This window comes from Eucalyptus grandis, chromosome 11 (assembly GCF_016545825.1).
Source record: "Eucalyptus grandis isolate ANBG69807.140 chromosome 11, ASM1654582v1, whole genome shotgun sequence".
Taxonomy (NCBI): Eukaryota; Viridiplantae; Streptophyta; class Magnoliopsida; order Myrtales; family Myrtaceae; genus Eucalyptus; species Eucalyptus grandis.
The window spans coordinates 48,401,126-48,423,013 of NC_052622.1; the positions used below are offsets into that span (position 1 = coordinate 48,401,126).

The 21,888-nt window shown below is 38.1% G+C and overlaps 2 protein-coding genes across 2 annotated transcripts; both read left to right on the plus strand.

Annotated features, from left to right (window-relative positions):
* The first annotated feature begins 2,832 nt into the window (after positions 1-2,832).
* LOC104426761 (DExH-box ATP-dependent RNA helicase DExH8) lies at positions 2,833-17,485 on the plus strand. Its single transcript, XM_039305400.1, is given in 18 exon segments — positions 2,833-3,109; positions 4,300-4,477; positions 5,535-5,708; positions 6,115-6,372; positions 7,329-7,577; positions 7,664-7,796; positions 7,944-8,120; positions 8,512-8,823; positions 11,898-12,035; positions 12,107-12,287; positions 13,382-13,659; positions 13,753-13,821; positions 13,944-14,079; positions 14,183-14,469; positions 14,547-14,741; positions 16,096-16,240; positions 16,243-16,631; positions 16,982-17,485. Coding segments are annotated over 18 exon segments (3,693 nt in total). The 5' UTR covers positions 2,833-2,931; the 3' UTR covers positions 17,198-17,485.
* Positions 17,486-19,027: 1,542 nt separating this feature from the next.
* On the plus strand, positions 19,028-21,535 carry LOC104426770 (pentatricopeptide repeat-containing protein At3g62890). Its single transcript, XM_010039922.3, has 2 exons — positions 19,028-21,106; positions 21,294-21,535. Exon 1 carries the CDS (start codon positions 19,125-19,127, stop codon positions 20,853-20,855), a length of 1,731 nt encoding a protein of 576 aa, XP_010038224.2. The 5' UTR covers positions 19,028-19,124; the 3' UTR covers positions 20,856-21,106; positions 21,294-21,535.
* Positions 21,536-21,888: the final 353 nt, after the last annotated feature.

Consider the following 21,888-nt stretch of genomic DNA (forward strand, 5'->3'; position numbering starts at 1 on the left):
ATGATTGAAAATGTTTTATGAAAAGTGTTTCTGATGGGTGAGTTGAGTTACAAAAGTTGTTGGTGATTGTTTTGTGAAATTTATTTTGATAAATGAGATTGTTTATGGATTGGATTTATGGTATTAGATGATGTTGTGGATTGGTATTGATGCTCAACATCGCTGTAAGCCTAGTGAGGGACTTGTGGGTATGTGCATACTAGTTTAGGATGTTTTTATGGGTCGAGCCACTAGCTAATAATAAGTAGAGACCTTGCTAAGAGAGGAATCTTGATCACATTGTCATTAGTTATTGTATCATGATCATAGTTTGATATTGAGTAATAAATTGGTCAATGGAGTTGACCATTGACATGTGATATGAGTTTGGTCAATGAAGTAGACTATTGATATGTGATTTGAGTTTATTCGATGGAATGGATCATCGGCATGCGATTTAAAGTTAGTCGTTCAGATGGACCATCAACGTGTGATTTCATATGAGATAGATCAATAGATTAAACTATTGATGTGTGGCATGAAATTAACCAATGGAATGGACTATTGACATATGAATTAATGAAATTGATCAATAGATTGGACTATTGGTGTTCGTTTTGATATTATTGTGAAATTAATATTTTTGCTATAAATATAACTATATTGAAGCATATGTAACTTGTTTTCTTATCATATGTTCGTTATATTCTAGATTTGGGTTAAAAGAATTGTGATTTGGTTTGTAAATATGTATAGCGAGTGCTCGATTCGCTTAGAAGAGATGCATTACTCATTGAGCTATGGTTGCTCACCCCTCTATTTTCCCCATTCTTTTCAAGTTCTTCAGCTAGCAATAAGTAATACAAGAGCGATAGCGACGATGGGACATTTGGGAGTTGGATGTTTGAGAGCTTTGAGGCTGTGCCATTCGAATGAAAGGATGGTCGTGTTATCCCTCATTTATGATGGTTTTGGCTTGTGATAGTAGTCCCGTTACCATAAAAATGATATCCAAAATTAATGACGGAGTTTGCTCTTCCATAGATTTCTGGTAGATGAAATAGTTTCTAGGTTCTATCAATTTTCATAGGTGAATTGAATGTGTGTGGCCACAAAAATTTGGTCATGTTGTTGACTAAAACAATAAATCATCTAGACAAATTCTGATAGTTAAATACACTAAAAGGTAGATTGTTAGATATCAAGTTCAATTTGTAATCTACATTATTTTAACCGGTATGAACCACAAGAACCCTTAGTATATTCTTCCATTAAGAGCTACTCGACTGAAAAATCTTGTGAGGCCCATGTGAAATTGTAAGTGCATGCTTAGGATGCGTATGACAACCATTCTATTTCTGTTTCAAAATTATTTCTCTACTCTAGACTTATTTCTGGAATAGAAATCGATTTAATAATACAATATCATTTTTCTATTTCTGAAATAAATTTTTAGTCTAAAAATAGGTTTAGAACAAAAATTAAAATAAAAAATTTTTACTTCTCTATTTCTGGAACAAAAATGAGAAATAAAAATTATTTTTATTGCTCATCCTCTTTACTAGTCGGCCACTCACCCGTTGCTAGTCACTGGTCGCCACCGCGGGTCGTCGACTGCCACTTGCCTGCTTGCCGGTTGCCGACTGCTGATGCCCATCGCCTGCCTAGTTGTTGGTTGGTCGTCATTGCCCGTCGCGCTCGCCCCCCTGGGGTCATTGGCCGCCAGTTGCCACCACCACCATCCACCGCCTCCTAAGATAAAGAAATTTTGTGAAATTCTATTCTAAAACAGAAATTTTGCATTATTATCAAACATGTATTTTTGCTTAGAGACTCATTTGAGAATAGAAATAGAAAAATTTATTCTCTTTTAGAAATTAATTTCAAAACATAATAGTTATTATTCACGCCTTTATTCTCTTAGATATAGTCTAGCCTCGCTTGTGGCCACATCTCGCTATGGTTTGGGCGAGGCCAGCCTCCGGCCTTGGGTGAAGGTAGCTATGGCCTTGTAGCTATGGACGAGGTCAACTTCCCCTGCAGTCGGCTAGTTTCACCGTGTTGGCCATTGTGGTAAACAAAAAAATTTAAATAGAAAATTAAAAAATTAATGAAAAAAATATTATTGTTAATTGTCATGTCGATATTAACCGTGTCAATAAATTCAATTAGCAAAATATAAAAAAATTTATAATTAGATCGGTATAATTGAATGATTAAGGATTGAATTGATAAAAATATATTAAATTTAAGATTTTTTTGAACAATTTTTCCATGATACGGAGGCCGTGAGCTCGTTAGGGGAGATGGTGACCGTTATCTCGCGTAATTCAAACCCGGTCTAACAAGTCCTCTCTGGTCCAGCCATGATCAACTTTTTTTCTTCCTCGTTTCCGATAAAAAGCGAAGATGCCCAGAAAATGACATCGGGACCCACCCTCCCTCTCCCCGGAGGAAGATAACAACCCTTACCATCGTCTGCTCCCGCGACCAGCGTACGCCGCTCTTCCCCGAGCAGTTCAACCGACGACAGTCCAAGTCAAAGGCAAAGGGTTCTCCCATAGAACCCATCCACAGGCCGACACGTGTAGTTCCCAATACGACTCTGCGGGAGCGACCGCCCTCTGTTGTCTTTACAGATCTTTTTTAAGTCGGCCTTATTTACTTGTAATCCAAGACTTTTGTCTCGCCAGAGCGTGCGTGAGAGTTGAAGCGTGAGAGTTGAAACACTTCCTCTTATCGTGCAAGTCAAAATCTATACTTAAAATTAAATTGGCTTCAACTCAAATTTTACGAAAATGTGAAGATTCGGACCTTACTTCCCTTTTCTAAAATCACCGACTTACAAAAGTTAGTAACTTTTGTTGGAAAAGTAGAGAACGAGCATCCTTTGCGATCGGCGAACAGAGAGAGAGAGAGAGAGAGAAGGAGCACTGCGAAGGGACGTCGACGATGGCGAGGCCTTCTTCTCCGACGTCGTCGGGTAGCTCCTCGGATTCCTCTCAGTTTCCATCTTCTTCGTCATCCTCCTCCAGGTTCCCTGCCCTCCCCATCATGGCCTTCCGCGAGAAAATCGTTGAGAAGATCCTCGAGAATCGCGTCACCTTCATCGTCGGCGAAACCGGATGCGGTACTCTCCTCTGTGTGTGTTTGCGTGTGTGTGCAGAGTGCTCTGCTGCATTCCATTTTTGTTGCGTTTAAGTATGAGCGGTGAACGATGAATTTGAAACTCTGAATTTGGCGCCGCGATTTTGGATGATCGGGGTCGTTATTGGGAGACTTTAGACGAAGGAGTGTTTCATCGCTCCTTTTAGAAGCTTTCGAACTCGTGTGATGCGAATCGAGCGCATGAGATTCCTTTTTCTCTCCCCGGCCTTTTGGTTTGCGATTATCCATCACGCGCCTTTTCTTTCCATCGCTAGTTCGTGGACTTTGTTGTTGTATTTCATGGTGTTTCGCGGCTTTGGAAACTAAACCGAAGGAGCTAAAGTGTTCATGAATGATGAAAAGGTCACTTTAGCGTAGCTCTGTGTTATTTGGTCTCATGTAGCTTGTACTGATGTGGGAATGTGATCACGTCAACGTTTTTGTTTTATTCCGATGAATGAACATTTCGTACTCAGTTTCTTTGTTAATCTCTGCAATATTGCTAACGCATGAAATGTCTGTCTAAAGAATTCTTAATCTCGTTGATTTGATTATTTAATGGAAATTTGGAAAGATATGAACTCATTTAGCTGGTAAACTTATAGACCGTGTATTATTTTCGGTTAAGCACTTTGTATTCGCTGATTCTGATTGCTAAAAACTTACAGGAGAAGGAAGCCGGCGGATTGTACACTTAGTGTTCTTCTTAAGACGCATCTAGAATATGGAGATTTGGCTTGATGCCAGGATGTTATCCATTTGTTGTTGTTGTTGTTTTAAAGCTGAATACAGTCTTTCATTATCTAGCTTTTAAGAGGAGTGAAAAAGATTATTTAGGATCCTAATAGTTTGATTTGTCTAGTCCTATATTTGATTGTCCTTCAATTTAAAGCAAGCTTTCAATAGAAACTCAGGATGGGGCCTTCAAGATCTGTATCATGAGAAGTTTTCATTGGCTGAATGTTGATTTTAAACCAATTCAACCGTGTAATCCAATACTGGGATGATTGTATTTGTGCTTGCCCTGAAGTTACAAATGTGGATTGGGAATCGAATTTCATTTGAACCCGTGTTATCTACTTCTCTGCATCTGACTGATGCTCTGACCTGTATTTGTTAGTTCTCCACAGTTTGCTGCTTGGGATTGATCTGATTGTCTATTCTAAATGTCAGGGAAGAGCTCTCAAGTACCTCAGTTTCTGCTAGAGAGAAATATCTATCCTGTAATATGCACACAACCTAGCAGATTTGCAGTAGTAGCCATGGCTAAAATTGTTGCAAAAGCCCGTAATTGTGAGTTGGGAGAGGAAGTTGGATATCATGTTGGTCATTTAAAGATTATATCATCCAGGTAGCCATGCATGCTCTCTCTCTCTCTCTCCCCCACCATTTCCTTAATATCGAGAATGAGATGGTCCATGATGGTTAATATGCTGTCTATTTCTTTGGGCTTCTGGACATGTCGGCTGGCACTACTCAAAGTCACGCATTTTTTTAAATATCTACTGTCCTTTATATCCTTCAGCAGGTTTGGATTTTTTGCCTTCTTTATCTATCCTCCAGTACTTTTGAGCTAATCTTTGGTGAACTTAGTTGCAGATTGGTATTTTTTTTTTTACTCTACTGAACTAATAAATAATACAGGTGGACAGTTTTTTAAGTTGGCCCAACATATTCAGCCATACCATTACAGAAATATGAACTCTTTTCCCACCTATATTTTGTGTGTGAAGAGTTTCTAAATTCTATGATCATCGTAAGTAGTGAGAAAAATGTCCATGAGCATGGTGACTTCAACATCCACACAACTGATGAACCTTTCTGTCATTACCATACCATATTATGAAATAGTTACAACATGTGAAATGTACTATGTAATTCGTCAAGCTTGTGCATGTGAAGTTGTTGTAGCGTCTGAATTTTTATTAAATGTGAAACACTTGGACACTTCAAATTATATAAATGTCGAAATGTAAAATCCTATATAATTTGTTCACAATTTTCCAAACTTAAAATTTTTATTTTTATTTTTATTTTTGAAATTTTGGAGGGAAAGTCATAAAATAGAAGTTATAAGTTGGACCAAATAGGTCCATTTTCAGCATTGTAATTGAATTTTTCCACACAAATGTGATCTAAGATTTCATTAATCATTTTATTTTCTCCGATTTCATATATCTATGTCATTAATGCATGTTCAAGAAAGTAAAACACCGTGTCTTAAATGGTAAAACACGTGAATGCAAGAGACACTTCCATTGATTTGTTATCTATGTATATATTGGTTAAGCCATTTTTCTTTTCAGTGGCTTATGCAAATTCTAGATTGATTCACCATTTGGAAGTGCCTCTAGGCATCTGTGTCGTGTCTATCCTAAACTAAAGTCCTTATTCCTTTCTACCTACAGCTCAAAGATTGCTTTTAAAACTGCGGGAGTTTTGTTAGATGAAATACGTGAGAATGGTCTGAATGCACTTGATTTCAAGGCTATCATACTAGATGAAGTGCATGAAAGATCTGTAGAGTCTGATCTCCTTCTTATCTACGTGAAGCAGTTTCTCCTAGAGAACAACAACGTCAGGTCAGGTTATTAATCTTTTCCTGTATTGATGTCGTTCGAAGATTATAACTTAGTCTGCACAAAATGAGGGGGTCATATAAACTTTTTCGAGTAGCTTATCAATAATCATTGCTGGTGATACTTGGGGAGTTTGTGCTTAGGATGAAGTGAAATATTCTCTTTATCTTCAGGCATTTTATAATATGCATCACTTGTGAAAATAAATCTTAACAGGCGGTTTATCAATAACATGCTTTTATCAGGTAGTAGTGCAAATAGAAGGTGGATGCATTTGATTTAATAACCAAGTGGAAAGATTCAATTACACTGGCAATATATACAGAAAACCGCATCTTTGATTTAATGTTTCATGGATAGCGGTTACTTCGTGGCCTTAGAAACTTAACTCCTGTTTGATAATTTACAGGGTGGTATTAATGTCTGCAACAGCCGATATTGCAAAATACAGGGACTACTTTGGAGATATTGCTAGGAGTGAAAGAGTAGAGGTCGTTGCCATTTCTAACTCCAACCAGCAAACCATTTATAAAAGAAGAGTTTTATATCTCAAGCAGGTAAAAGCTCGATTATTAGTCCAGATTGCAGCATTAATTTTCCAGAGTACCCGCTTAATGGTTGATCATTTGGCATTCTTGTTTCACATGGAATTTCAAGGTCTGTCGGCGTAATTTTTGCTTGTAGAAATAGACTTTACTTTCTGCTTTTAGTATTTATATTTGACTTTTATTTACTACGTAACACCTTGAATTTTTTAAAGCGTTAATCATTAGCAATTTGAGTCATTTAAAGACATGTAGAATCTTTTTTCCTGATTTTTTTTATTTTCAAAATAATTATTTTTGAATATTTGGTGGGAACGTCATATATATATATTTGCCGTAAAGTCATAAGTAGATTAAGAAGCCCAATACAAACAGATCCTGAACTGAACTTAGTCCTTGAAATTATCATGTAGTAAAAGATGACTGGAATCTTCTACTGCCTTTTCACCTTATCGAGCCACCCATGTTTTTGCACTTACCAAATGCTAGAAAAGTTATTAGCAAGTAGCTCTTGTGGCGATTCTTAGCGGCGAAGCATAATGCCTTCGGGGCACTGCTTGCAAGTACTTGCTTCTGCTTTTAGAAGTCTGATTGAAACAGCTTGTAAGCAGATTTTCACGAAGCAATCCAGGGCTGATTTTGCTGCTGTGGCCTTTCAAACTTTTTATTGTAAATGTTAGAGAATACTCGTAAAGTTTCTTTATACTTTTGTAATCATGATGCGGGGGTCCATCAAGATAATGTCGAGATATGTTGTGGATTTATTACCCTAATGGTTGATGATTTTTTAATTAGAATGTGAATAGGATTTTACTTTTATTTCTTTATCCGTAGTATAATCTTAGTTGATTTTATTCAAATTAGTCTCTATTTATCAATTGGTTACATTTTCCTAGTTTATCTTTTAATTTTCTTTTTCCTCCTAGTTTAGGTTTTCATAAATATGCTCTTTATTTTGATGTAAAACCGCTCATCTGTGAGTGTTGTATCTTGTGCATGTTTTGCGGATTCATTTATCCGTGTTTATCCCATTTCTGCTGCTTCAATTGGTATCAAAACCGGTAAAATTGCTGGTGAGCGGAGCCATGTCTGGTTACGATGGCAATGGAAGCAACCGTCCCACTGATGAAGATCAGGGGGCGCAGGCCTTGTGGACGGCTGCTCGTCGTCTGAAGGCATCTCAACAGGGCATAGAGCAGAATCTTCGATTAACTCTAGACACGTTAGTTGAGCGGCTCGGTCCGGGGGAAAACCCGGAAAGGGCTGACAAAGTAGCGCTGCGGACGAATAATCCTCGTCCGCAGCTTCAGCTGTCCAAAGGAGTCTGGTGGTTCGGAACAATAGTTATGACTGGCTTACCTAGAGGAATTTGATTCGGATTGGGATAATCTGGGAGATGATTTCGGAAGTCAGTACAGAGATCACGGCTTCAGCTGAGATGGTGATGTGGACTGTGTCGAAGCCTATGGCTGGAATCACCACGGCGGGCGATGCGGGAGAGGTCATTGACACTGTAGAAAAATCCATAGCTGACTTGTCTAGCCATGTACGTGGGCCTTGTTTTAAGTTATATAGTGCTCGTCGAAGTAAACACATGATCAGGCCGAGATTGATTGTGGCATCCAAGGGGCTGCCTCATGTATATTGGAATATCAAGATCTCCGTGAAGGAATATATTTTTGGCATCGAGTAGTTGCCAAAGGGGCCAATTATACGACTTGTTGAGATGATCGAAAGTTCCATCGGCATGAAGCTTGGTTTTGCAGACCCACATGCAACGAACAAAATTCATTTTCTTGCAGTTGAGGAACAAGATCCCAAGTATTCTTTGTGGTTAAGGCCGTCAAATGAGTGGGTCCAGTTAAAAATGGTTTGACCCATATTTACTTATTTAATTCGTTTTGACTCATTTTCATGTAGTAGAAATTTGATGACTCATGCTCAACTCGATCCATACTTGACTCACTCCATATTACCAAAAACATTCATATTTAACTCAATTTAAGTTAATCCACTCCTACCCATTTAATTCACTTTTAGCTCTTCACATATTTGTTACTTGAATAAAAACTGCACAGCAAATTTTAAAAGTAAATTAAATAATAAAAATTAGTAAATAAAATAAATAAAGACAGTTGTTTTTTTTATCTTTTCTATAGAAAGGTTAATTACTATGTTCCTCGTGAAGAGGAGTATCTTCGAGGTTTTTTCAAATATAGCTTGACAGGCATACTGTTATTTATTAAAATTTGCTGAAACAGGTAACCAAATTGCTTGGAATTAGTTCAGAGTCATTGTCGGTGAAATATTGCAATGGGGAAAGCCCTTCAACAGCCAACGCAGATTTTGAACCTGAAGTCCAAACACTCATTCATGATTTGGTAATGCATATACATGAAAATGAGCCAGACATTGAAAAGAGTATATTAATTTTTCTGCCAACAAACCGTTCACGGGGACAGCAATGGCGTCTTTTGAAGTCCTCAAGTTCATCGTTCAAAGTCATTTTCCATGACAGTATAGACACACAACAAGCTTTGTGGCATATGAAGATCCGGAAGTCCCACCGTAAGGTAAGATGCGCTTTTGGGAAGCTCAAATAAACTTCTCATGTTTCAGCATTGGAGTTCTCTTAATTTGCATGTTAGCTTCTTGCATGATCTGAATATTGGTAACTAAGTTAAGATTAATGTGCTCCATCCAAAGGCATCATATCATTTAGGGTACGTTTGGTAATTGCTCAAAATTTCTATTTCTGGAATAGAAATGCATTTTGTACGACCCTTAAATTTTTTTGTGACTTAGAATTTCTTTTAGTTTTTAAATAATTTGATTATATTTTTCTGTTTTTTCTCCTCTCTCTCTCTCTCTTTTGTTTTTCCTTCTCCTCTTCTTCTTCTTGGTTAGAGGAAGAAGAAGAGAAAAGGAAAGAAAAGGGAAAGAAGAAAAGAAAAGAGAAAAAAAGAAAACGATCTAGCTTGATTTTAGAATTGTTCTCGGAAAAAAAAAAAATAACTTTTTCTACTTTTTGATTATGTTCTAAATTCATTCCCAGAAACAACAAAGTTACTAAATGGATTTCTTTTTTCTTTTTTTTTTTTCAGTTCCAAAAAATAAAAGAATACAATCAGACACTATTTAGCATGTTATCAAATAGGCCTTTAGCCTCTCATATTTTTTTTTCCTGGTTTAAAATGTTGTTTAGTTTGTAGAAGTATTTGAGGAAGCAATAAAACATGAAGATTGTCTTCTTCTAAAAAGTTATCACAATGGAAAACTGTATCAATAGATTTTACATGAAAAACCTTGCTTGTGTTGACTTCTAATCTTCGGCAGCATTTATGTCAATAAACTGATGCAGAAAAGGGAAGCAATTACCCTATTGATGTCACTGCATAGGTGCAGATCTTTTAGGCATGTTTCTCCATGTGCTTCTCCTCATGTTGCGTTCTTTAAGGAGGCTATGGATTAGTTTGTCTCTGCTTTTGTTAGGAACGGTTGTGAAATTATGTGTACGTATCTATGTGAAATTAGTACGAGACCATTATAGTATTTGCTGTGGAACCGTACCATTTCTTATGCCATTATTAGTGTTGAAGTGCGTGCATGATTGTGGGAGGTTATGAATGACAAAAGGAAAAAAAAAATTGAGAGAAATTGGGTGATTATTTAATGAAGTAGACATAGTGATAGTGGGGTAAAAAAATAACGTAAATGATAAAACTTGACACGAAAGGATATTTAAATGTCAAAAATTATGAAAGTAATACTTAAATGTCACTTTTTTTAAAAATGAGATACCTAAGTGCCAAGTTCGATGAACCCCACCGGAAATCTTACGTGACAATTTTTTATTAACATTGCTTGCCTACGTAGTTCGCCGAAGAGCAAGCTTAGCATAGAAGCGCAAAAAACGACATCATTTTGGCGCGGATTAGAATTTTAATAGAAATATTAATTAAATTTAATTTAAAATCAAATTTTAAAAAAAAAAAAAAAGTTGTAAAACGGCAAGAACTTAGCTCGTCGCCGCCTCCCGTCGTCATGGGAAGGGCTAGCGACGGTAGGTGAAGGGTTGGTCGGGGTTGTTGAGCCTTGGCCAAGGGTCGACAACCCTAGCCAACCGACAAGGAGGACTTGTAAGGGCCGACGACCTTGGCCCAGTGTTCACCCCATTAGGCTAGGGCCAGCGACCCTTGCTGGATTTGGGGAGGGCCGGCAACCCGCACCCCAAATTTGGGCGAGTGCACGCAAGCCGTCGCCGGTCGCCCGGGGTTGCAAGCGACGATAAGGACTCGGCGACGATGGGGAGGTGACGACAAGGGCTGAGCCCTCGTTGCCGCAACTATTCATTTTCTTCCTTTTTTCTTAAATAAATGAATAAATTTAGTTTTAACTTTAACTTAATTAATATTTATATTAATTATCTAACCACGTCAGCAAAACATCGTTTTGCACTTATCTAACCACATCGGTGTGCAAAACGACATCATTTTACACTTGCCTCACCAGAAAACACCATATATGTGTTTTTGCCGAATTTTTTCGCCGTTGTAGGGGTGGCAAATGGGTGGGTCGGGTCGGGTATGAGTCGGGTCGAAAATGGATCGACCCATTTTTGACACATTTAACCTATTTTGACTCAAATTCTTGGAGTGTAAATCTAGTGACTCATACCAAACCCAACCCATACCCGACCCAACCCGTATTGTTAAAATCTATTAATATTCTAGGAAAACCCACTTTTAATATATACTAATTGGATTAAAACTTCAAATTAAATTAAAAATAGTAAATAAAAAAAAAGTTTAAAAAAAAACCTATAAATTGAAGTATTTAAAAAAAAAAATTAGACTATGCACATACTTTTCTTATTTGAAGTGAACATAACATTGAATAACTAAAAACCGTAACATGGAAATTTTTTAACTAAACCTAAAAAAAGCTTATTTTTATGATTTTTTTAAAAAAAAAGTATTGTTAAAACATTTTTATGCAATACAAATTTTTTAACAATTTTTATGCAATACAAATTTAATGGAAAATTTTTATAATTCTTTTTAAAATATTTTTTAAAAAATCGAATTTTTAATTTTTAAAATATAATTTTTAATTTTTTATAATTATTTTTTCTTTTTCTCTTCTTCTTAGACCTTCTTTTTTTTTTTTTTTTTTTTACTTTCTCAGACCCATTCTGACCCATATTTAACTTTCACTTGACTCATTTTTAACCCATATTTAACTTTCATTTTACTTATTTATTTAATTAAAAAAGGGTCATAATATGGGTTTATGACCCATTTTGCGAGTTCTACGCCGTTGGCACTTAACTGATCCATTTTGTTTCGATTTTAGCAAAGTGTTACTTTTCTAACTTTTGGCACTTAATATCTCCCTGTGTCAAATTTTAACGCTCTAGATGTCCAAGACTTGTGATAGTGGAGAATGGTATGAAATTGGTGGTTACTTGATAAAGTGAACATAATTAGAGTAAGGGTGATATTGAAATGTCAAAAAAGTGAGACAAGTACAACTTTTCCCCTAATGATATGGGTTTATTATTAAGTGAAATCTCTTTTCATTAGCCAGTTAAAGAAACATACCACATATTTGAGTTCCTTCTGATTTGAAAGTTCTTTCTGATCAGATAATATTGGCTACCGAGTCATCAGTGACAATTCCGGAAGTAGCTTTTATAATTGATTCTTGTCGAACAGTACAAGTTTCCTGGGACGGTAACAGGAAATGCGAATTCTCGGGGCTCACGTGGGTGTCCAAATCTCAGGTATCATATAAAGCCCAGTAACTTAGTCTTAGTTTCTATGTTATGTTCATGAGATTCAAAGTTACATGTAGGCTGAGCAACGAATAGGAAGAACCGGTCGGACCTGTGATGGAGAGATCTATAGATTGGTAACTCGATCATTTTTCAGTGATCTAGAGGATTACGAGTGTCCAACTATGCTGAGATTACGGCTGCAACGGCAAATACTTCTTATCTGTTGTGCTGAACTGGAGGCCATTAATGATCCCAGAGGTATGTTCCTTCTGTCTATAAAACGGCAAGTGCGCTGTTGAAATGTCCTCTCTTCCTGTTTCACCGTCGTCATCTACAAACTTGCCCAGATCCATCAATCTTATCTTAGAACTGGAAGTGCAAAATGGGACTCCAACATATGCGTAAAAAACCATGCAAAAGGATGCGAAATATAATAATAATAATAATAATAATAATAATAATAATAAATAAATAAATAATTAATTAATTAATTAATTAATTAAAAAAAAAATGTAGGGACGAGGGCAAAACCAAAACTGAGAAGTCCTTTTGTTTCCTCCCTCTTTTAGCATAGCCTTACCTTTCTAGAGCATTAATGGCCTTCCTTCCACTACCACTGAAATCCAAAACTGATGACCTCCGTTTTATCCCAGTGGACTTGCCCATACAGCATCTATTCCCATTATGTGTTGCATTTTTAAGATCAATGAGTACATTGGTCAGGACATTCTGCCTTGCAAAAATTTTCTTGTTCGATCAACTCCCTCCATATTGGAACCCTAAGCAGCCAACAAGGAGTGATGAAGGAGCGAATCTCTTCAACAAGGTGGAAATTCTTCAGCTCAAGTAACACCGTGAGACACCCCATTTTCAAGATTCACAAAGAATTCGTCACCCTTCAATTGACTAATCAAGAAATAGATACTTCATACACTTTCATGTAAACATAGTTTATGAAGAAATTATGGAAGTCTTGAAATGAATGAAAAGGCATGCTGTTTAAAGCTATTCAGAAGATACCGAAAGGGGGATTGTCATCGCTTATCTTTATTAACAAGTATTGTATTTGGATCTTTTCCTTTTTGTGCTTAGCTAGGACTGCTGGGAAAACTTCACAGAGAAAATATTATGAAGCCATATTACTGACACGTCCCCACTGCATTTATCACTATTTGATTGTGCAAAAATTGACATTGGATGATTTTAAATGGGAACTCGCCTCTATTCCAGAATTCTAAGATACATGATACAGATTTCCATGATTATGTTTTTAACATTCCCTGATATTCTGCATTCACATATTCAGTATTATTTGATTAATAGAAATGCTAATCCTTGAAAAATAATGTCAGTGTTGTTGCAGAAGGCTTTAGACCCGCCTGATCCTGATGTTGTTCAGGATGCATTAGATTTGCTAGTTCATATGGGTGCACTCCAGACATCTCATAGAGGGAGGCTTGAGCCAACATTCTATGGACGTCTGCTTGCCAGTTTCTCTCTGTCTTTTGATGCATCTCTGCTCATAATTAAGTTTGGGGAGGTTGGATTGCTGCATGAGGGCATTCTTCTTGGTGTATTGATGGATATGCAACCTCGACCCATCATCCATTTTTTTGGGGAGGATGACTTGGTACTTCCTATCAAGCAAATGCCAATTTCTTTTTAAGATCCATCAACTAGTGAAAGACAGTAGTCTCATTGGCTATTCCCCTTCTCTTTCCAGTTCACAAAGTACCTTGACAGCTACCTTAGCAGAGATAATAGAAAACCCGCATTTGGTCCTCTGACGGAGGTGATCTTAATGGCGAACATGTGCCTTTAAGTTTTGGCAGCGCATTTTCAAGGTACTCTCATGATATATTCTTGAAGATCTTTAAGGTATTCATTCTCATAGTATGTTGCATTCTTCTGAAGGACAAGTATCACACTAAGCATTTAAATCAAGTTCTACAATTTGATGATACGGAGAAGATGGTGCTAGAGACTGAAGAAGACTGGTGCTTCTTTCATAATCTTAGTCAGCCATCACTTAATCATGTCGCTGAAATATGTACAGTTGCAACTTTGTCCTTAGAGTTCTCTCCTGTCATCTCTCTTCCCCTTTTCTTTCTTCACTTGGTTGGACTTTTGATTTTGAATTTGCTTTTCCTCAGATGAAGATGTCCTGAGTTCATTGCATCGATTTCGGCCCAACTTCCTTGGTACATCTGAAGGTTTTCCTTCTTATTACTATCCTTGTGACTTCCAACACAAATGCCTCCTTGAGTGTCCGCCAAATGAAGATGAAGATGAAGATGAAAATGAAGATGCAGCTGGCCTAGATGACGAAAAACTTAATTCTTCTGCCGACACCAGGGAATGTGTTGCTATGCCATTTGTTGCACCAAATGACTTCCAAACAAAAAATGTGGCTGGCACATTGACAACTGTTGTTAAAGAGGTACTGTATCATACTTTACGTGCCCTTTTGTAGATAACTATTGAATTAAGTTTCCTTTGTCTGTAATGTTTTTATAGATAAAAGCTCACTACGTTGGATTGGCACCCGGTGATCAGCCCGAGAGTTCTTCTAGGAGTCGTTTCTCTGTTAAGAATGGCCGTAAATTATGTAGACATTTTCTAAAAGGATCTTGCAACAGGGGCAGTAATTGCTCGTTTTCTCATTCATTCCAAGCAAAAAAACCTGCGTGCAAATTCTTCACCTCTTTAAAGGTTTATACTTCCCTCTGACTTTTATTTTCACCTTATAAAATATGAATGCATGTGTTATCAGAATATAAATTTCCTTTCTCAGAGTTTGTGCCCACTTACCAAGTGAATGTTTGGTGACGTGTTATGCTTTATCATGAATGTGATTGAAGAATTATTTTTCCGCTTGATAGAAGCAAATAAAGCAGTGGATAATTTTGACAAGTTGGTAGGCCGGGGGCATGCTTTATATCTCATAGTTAACTTCTTAAATTGCCTTCTACTGCAATTCATTAGACTCTGTTCACATAATGCATATGACACATACTTGAGATTCTTCCCCACTTTTAAAGTGTTGATCATAGGGCGATGTAACCCCTCCATATGTGATTGTAAATATATCTGCTTGTGCTTAGTTGTCGGCATATCAGATTCCATTGCTTTGTTGTTCATGCTCAGTGGTACATGCTTCACTAAGTTTCTTTGTATCTAGTAATGTATTAAATTTAATCAAACTAAGACCACCACGAACACCTTGTCCAGCTCCTGATGTTCTTACATTTTTTGAGAGAATTTATTCTTTTTCTCAAGAATTTCAAATCTTATGATTCTGTCATTCGGAGGCCTCACATTGAAAGTTGCCTTAGAACATGTGCCTAGGAGCACTGCTTGGCACCTGCTCTAGCTTTCTTGGAGTGCTTCGATTCTTTTTAGATGCTTGGCAAGCACTCAAAAGCTGGTGCAGTTAGAACCTTCAATGGTGTTCATTCTTCAGCAGCTTCTGGAGAAGTTGCTCTGATCTGGAGAGTTTGTATTACTTACTTTACATTTGAAGGTTTATATCACTTTTAGAACGTGCTCTGTTATGCTCATTTTAAAGCCACAGGTATGACACAACTACAGGCTACAGCACTAGAGGTTATAACAGAAGTTACTGCAAAGCTAAACAAACCTTGATAGGGTACTCATAAAAAGAATTCCGTTGATGCTTCATGTATGTTGAAAGGTCATAGAAGCAAATAAACTTCTGGATTTCGCACATATAGTCCCCCTGAGAGATTAGAGGCTTCTGAGCTTAAATTGACCGCTCCTTGTCACAAGCAAGAGTTCCAAAAGCTGGTATTGGGATTGATTTGCATGTAGCCCTCCTAAGAGATTAGAGGCTTCTGAGCTTAAATAGCTCCTTGTCTGAAGCAAGAGTTTCAAAAAGCTGGTATTGGGATTGCTCGTGTGTACGTGAACCTCTAGCTGATTATGTCCACGTCATGCCACACTCTCCTCATATGCTCTTAAGTCTTGTTTTTATCTCTACTGCCACTTAATTCCCCAATGCAAAGTGAAAGAAATTCATTAATTAATTGTGTAATTGGACTTGCAGGGTTGTCGAAATGGTGATTCATGTTTCTTCTCTCATGATCTGGGCACACCATTTTCATCAGTCACTAAGCCAAGTTCATGCATCCCAGAAAATGGCGATGCTGACCCGGCACTACTTATTCGGTTATTTCCTTTTGCTGATGAGGGAATATTCTTATCTTGGATGACACCAACTTCCATTTTACCTCCAACATTGCCCGGAGTTATGATCCCTTAAGAATGGTTGCCACCACACGTCTTATAGAGTCCTCCATATCCCACCCGTCATTGACTGATGTCAAGATTATGTGGGGACTCCATCACCCATACCAAACCATCATAGGGAAATCTGTGGAGAGTCGAGTTCTGTGGAAGTCAGTGAAATGCGTCTTGTGGTTTCCTGATTTTGAAATTTGCGGATATGGGAAAAATTTGGAGGGACAGAGAAGTTTCATGAAGAATTTCTTCGAGTATCTGGCAATTCGACTACTTGCTGATGCTTTATGTGAAATGCCGGTCATTCTTACCATGAACAACCTTAGGTTCTCAAACCTGCAGGTAATTACGGTTTCTGAAAGATGGTGACAATTTTTTGTCATTGGTGCGTTTGCTTGATCATGGGATCCTGTAAGGAACATGTGATTGACCGATCAGCAATTGCATGTGCTCTGCAGAGAGCTCGCCATTTCCATGCATGACCAGTGAACTAGATTTTTTTTTTTTTTTTGGTGTTCTCGAATGTATCTTTGCTAATTGGTAGTTACACTGATGAACCTTTCAGCTCGGTTTGGAGTGGTATCTTTAAACTCTTTCGCTAAAGTTCCTAATGGTGTGTTCAAGACATCTTTTTTAGATATCCGTCGTTAGCCCCTCGTGTTGTTTTGACAACTTTGTGATTATTGTTCCAGGTGGAGAAGCTGGGAAGGAGCTGCTTCTTCTTCCTCACCGAGTCATTTCCTTTCGCCGAGCAGAGCTTTGGGGAATTGGTGCATGTTATTCCCACCCAGAAACTGATGGAGGTATCCAAGCCCATCTCGTATGTTTTTCGCATGTACCCTCCCGCAGACATTGAGTCCGATGATTTCCAAGCCGCGATTAAAAAATGTCTGCATGATGTTCAGTGACTTTCAGTGGCATAATGGATCAAAAGGTCATTAATTGCAAAGTGTTTAGTTTATGGTTCGGAATATTCGAGTAACACAAACACAACGAGGTCTTCTGGGCCATTGGCAGCTCTTCTTCTATCCAGTGATTAGAGTTTTGGCTCTTTTTTCGACCTTAGCAAAAATAACCCAACGCTCAGGAGTCTTGTTTAAGACGTTTGATACTGAAGCTGCCATGGACAACCTAAATTTGGAGTGAAAGGAGCATGTTAGCTTCATAACGTTAATCCCTTGGATCACTGTTTTCTAATTCCGAATATAGCTGTCTTTGAGTTTGATCAAAGAGCTCAAATCATTTCAATTTGGTTTGACGGGACGCTTCTTTCCCTTCATGGAAGGAGACAGCCTAAGAATTGCACATTCCTAGGAAAAAATTGTATAATTCTAAATTGGGGTGAGCCTATAAAGTTCTAAATCCATGGTTCAAGAGTACTTTCTTGGGGGCAAAAAACCTGTTCATAAATCGAAGCCAAATCAAATTGTGAAAACTTTTCTTATTATATTTATCATTTATACTGGGAAATAGTCTCTGTTTTTACTTGTGAAGTAGCTTAGATTTCATTTTTGCATGAAATTACGAATTGTCACGAGCGTAGAAATTGGTTTTTATGAAATAAATAATCTGTCTAACTTACTTTTAAGTTGATTTAAACTCAGCAAATTACAAATAATTAAAGAGAAAAAAAAAGTAAAAGAAGAAAAAACGATATCAAACTAAATCGTAAAAAATAGTTGATTTGGTTCAATTCCAAACTAGTCTACAATTGGTTTGGTTTGGTTCCATTATGTTTGAACTATGTTTATAAGGTTCGGTTCAGTTTGACAATGAAACTGAATCTAATAGCATTGTGCTCACCCTAATCCGACATTTATGTTTTGGGCCGATTGTATTATCATGTCTTGTGAATTACCTTCTTTCCGTTCCTCTTTTTTCCCCAAGAAGCGCATACCTTCCAACTTAAGCTGATACACATGCATGCACCTTAGGATAATACCGGACAGTTCTTATAAGAGATAAAAGCTAAATAAGCATAACACATGCTTCGAACACAAAGCAAATTCATCCTATTTGACGCTTGTCGGATAGAACAAATTCGGATACATCAGCTAAAAGACAAGATAAGTTGTCCGAATTTTATGGATAAATAAATTTGAACGTACCCAAGCAAAAAATAAAAAAGATTAAAGAAAAAGGAGAATAGAACAACATTTTTGTCCCCCCACTCAGCGGCGCAGTGGTGACGTCGCTGAGCGATTGTGCCACTCTCCGTCATTGCATGGGTGGGCCAAAAAGACGTACGTAAGCAGGTTTGCGTCTAAGAAGGAAAATTACTTGTGCAAGCTCATCCGATTTATGCGTTGGTCTTATTGGCTCGAGCGGACCATGCAAACAATTAAGCATGTGATCCTGTATACTTTAGGACTGAATAATATAGTATCTGCCTTTCCGAGGATCTAAGAACTATATAAATAATGGGAGACATAAATTAAAAGTGCAGGAAAAATTCTATATTTACTACATGAATTTATCGGCATATTCAACTATTTACTAGAAATTTCATGCCATACTACGTAAATTATTCTACATGGTGATTCTTATATTTTTCTTTACATTTTTAAATCTTGTTTTCCAATTTTGGTGCTGCAATCTAAAATGCTCGAAACTCTTAAAATATATTTATACCAACGCCTTTTGGCTTTTTTCTTTTTTTCTTTTTCAATCCAAAACTAGATCTATTTATTTAGAACGAGGTCATCGCTATTTTTTCAGTTTGATCTTGGCCGCATGCATATCATTGCTGCAAGCTTTGCAGCTCTCCTCTGCTAGCTATAATGAGGAGAAACTCGCCCCCTGCTGAAATTCCATGCGTCTCGCTAGCTTCTCCAGATGCGACCTTCCACAAGCGCGAAGCTCATTTCGTTGACGCACCCGACTCTCAACTTCGCCCACCGCACCTTCGAATCCTTCGTCTGGAACAACATCATTCGAGCCCATGCCCAATCCCAATCCCAATCCCAATCCCCTGCCTCTCTTCACCCTCCACTATCGGTCTTCGCTCGCATGCGCTCCCATGGCGTCGAACCCGACTTCCACACCTTCCCTTTCCTCCTCCAGTCCTTCGATTCCGTTCCCCATCTCCAGTCGGGTCGACAGACCCACGCCCAAGTTTTCGTCTTTGGGCTTGACCGGGATACCTTCGTCCAGACTTGTCTCATCAACATGTACTCTTCGTGCGGCGACCCACCGCTCGCACGTCGCGTGTTCGACGAGATTGCCGAACCGGATTTGCCGTCTTGGAATTCGGTCGTCAATGCGTACTTGAAATTGGGTCGGAGTGATACTGCCCGTGCGCTGTTCGACGAAATGCCTGACAGGAACGTGATATCATGGAGTTCCATGATTAATGGGTACGTTAGGTGTGGGGAGTTTAAGGAAGCGCTCGCTTTGTTCAGGGAGATGCAACTCGCGGAAGGCGCTTTGGTTAGGCCTAATGAGTTTACCATGTCTGGAGTGCTTTTGGCATGTGGGCGGTTGGGTGCGCTGGAACATGGGAAGTGGGCTCATGCTTATATTGACAGATGTGGGATACGAGTTGATGTTGTGTTGGGAACTTGTCTCATAGACATGTATGCTAAATGCGGTAGTATTGAGAGGGCGAGGTTGGTTTTCCGCAATTTGGGCCCTAATAAGGATGTCATGGCTTGGAGTGCTATGATATCAGGCTTGGCAATGCATGGTCATCCTGGGGAGTGTCTCGATTTGTTCTCCAACATGATACAGCAAGGTGTGAAACCTAATGGTGTGACATACTTGGGTATTCTTTGCACTTGTGTTCACGGAGGTTTGGTGAGTCAAGGGAAGGAATTTTTCAGGCAAATGAGTGAGGAGCATGGAATAATTCCGATGATTCAACACTATGGTTGTCTAGTGGATCTTTTTGGGAGAGCAGGTCTACTAAAGGAGGCATGGACTGTGGTGAAGTCGATGCCTATGGAGCCTGATGTGCTTATATGGGGTGCTCTACTGAGTGGATCCAGGACACATGGTGACATTGAGACATGTGAGATTGCGCTCAAAAAGCTAATCCAGCTGGATCCTGGCAATAGTGGTGCCTATGTGCTTCTATCAAATGTTTATGCAAAATTGGGTAGATGGAATGAAGTGAGGCAAGTCAGAAACCTAATGGAAGCAAAGGGCATTTATAAAGTCCCTGGGTGCAGCTTAGTAGAGCTTGACGGGGTACTTCATGAGTTTTTTGTGGGAGATGATTCCCATCCGGACACCAAGGAGATATATATGATGCTTGATGAGATCATGGCGAAACTGAAGAAGGCGGGTTATGTGGGAAACACAAAAGAAGTATTGCTTGATTTGGATGAGGAAGCAAAAGAGCTTGCTCTATCCCTTCACAGTGAAAAACTGGCTATAGCATTTTGCATTTTAAAAACGAGTGCTGGTACTCCCATACGAATCATTAAGAACCTTAGAATATGTGGTGATTGTCACGTTGCCATGAAGATGATATCCAAAGTCTACAGACGCAAGATCGTGATCAGGGACTGTAATCGGTTTCACCAATTCAATGATGGAGTTTGCTCTTGCAAAGATTTCTGGTAGATGAAAAAAATTCTGGGTTAATTTTATGAAACCTTTTAATTTTCATAGGTGCGTGTAGCAACAGAAATTTGGACATGACATTGACTGAAACAGCAGACCATTCACACAAATTCTGGTAGTCCAATACTCTGGAAAGGCAGATATCGGGCTGTAAAGATTCAGTTTGAGCTATGCATTATATTGAGTGGTCTGAACCACAAGAGCCCTGGGGGCATGGCCATCTGCCAAGAGGACATCGACTTGAATATCCTGTAAGGCCTGTGTGAAATTGAAAGTTCATACTATTCTCCTGAATATTGTGATCATGAAGATTTTTTTCCCCTTCACAATTACAGTGAATCACTGCATGGAGAATTGACAAGATGATGATCTGTATGTTTCCAAGCTCTAACGCACATAGTTACTTCAGAAATTATTGAACTTTGGATCTTTGTGCAGGTTTTAATTTACAAGACCTTCCCTGAGGTGAGAAGAAGCATCGCCCTTGGCTGAACTGTGGCTGTTTATGATTAGCAACAAGTATCTGTTGAAGGCCTCTCACTGTTTATAGTTGGTGATGGGTACCTGTTAAAGGCCTCCGGTTAGAGTTCGTACACTTTCCTGTTGTTGACAGTAGCTATATTGTGACATATTCTAATGGTGGCTAATGATATTAGTAGTCCCTGAATTTTTTCATGTTATTCGATATCATCCAGCAACTTTTCTTTTTAATGTTGTCCTTGAACTTGTTAATGTTTGTTCAACGTGGTCTGTTAAAGATTTAACAAACTTTGCTGATATGGCCATTAAAGTTACTAACTTGTCCAAAAAAAATAATTTGGGCTCAATTTCACGCTTGAATTTTATTTGTTTGTTCAATTTCATCATTAACCTTTTTTTTTTACACAAGCAATTGACAAGATATACAGACTACACGGGCTAGTGTATTCATATAAGCTCAATCGTAATGAATAATAGAATTGATCCCTTTACTTGTTTCCAACATGATTAAGCAACTTGAAATGTTCCATATGTTAACATAACATGCTCATAT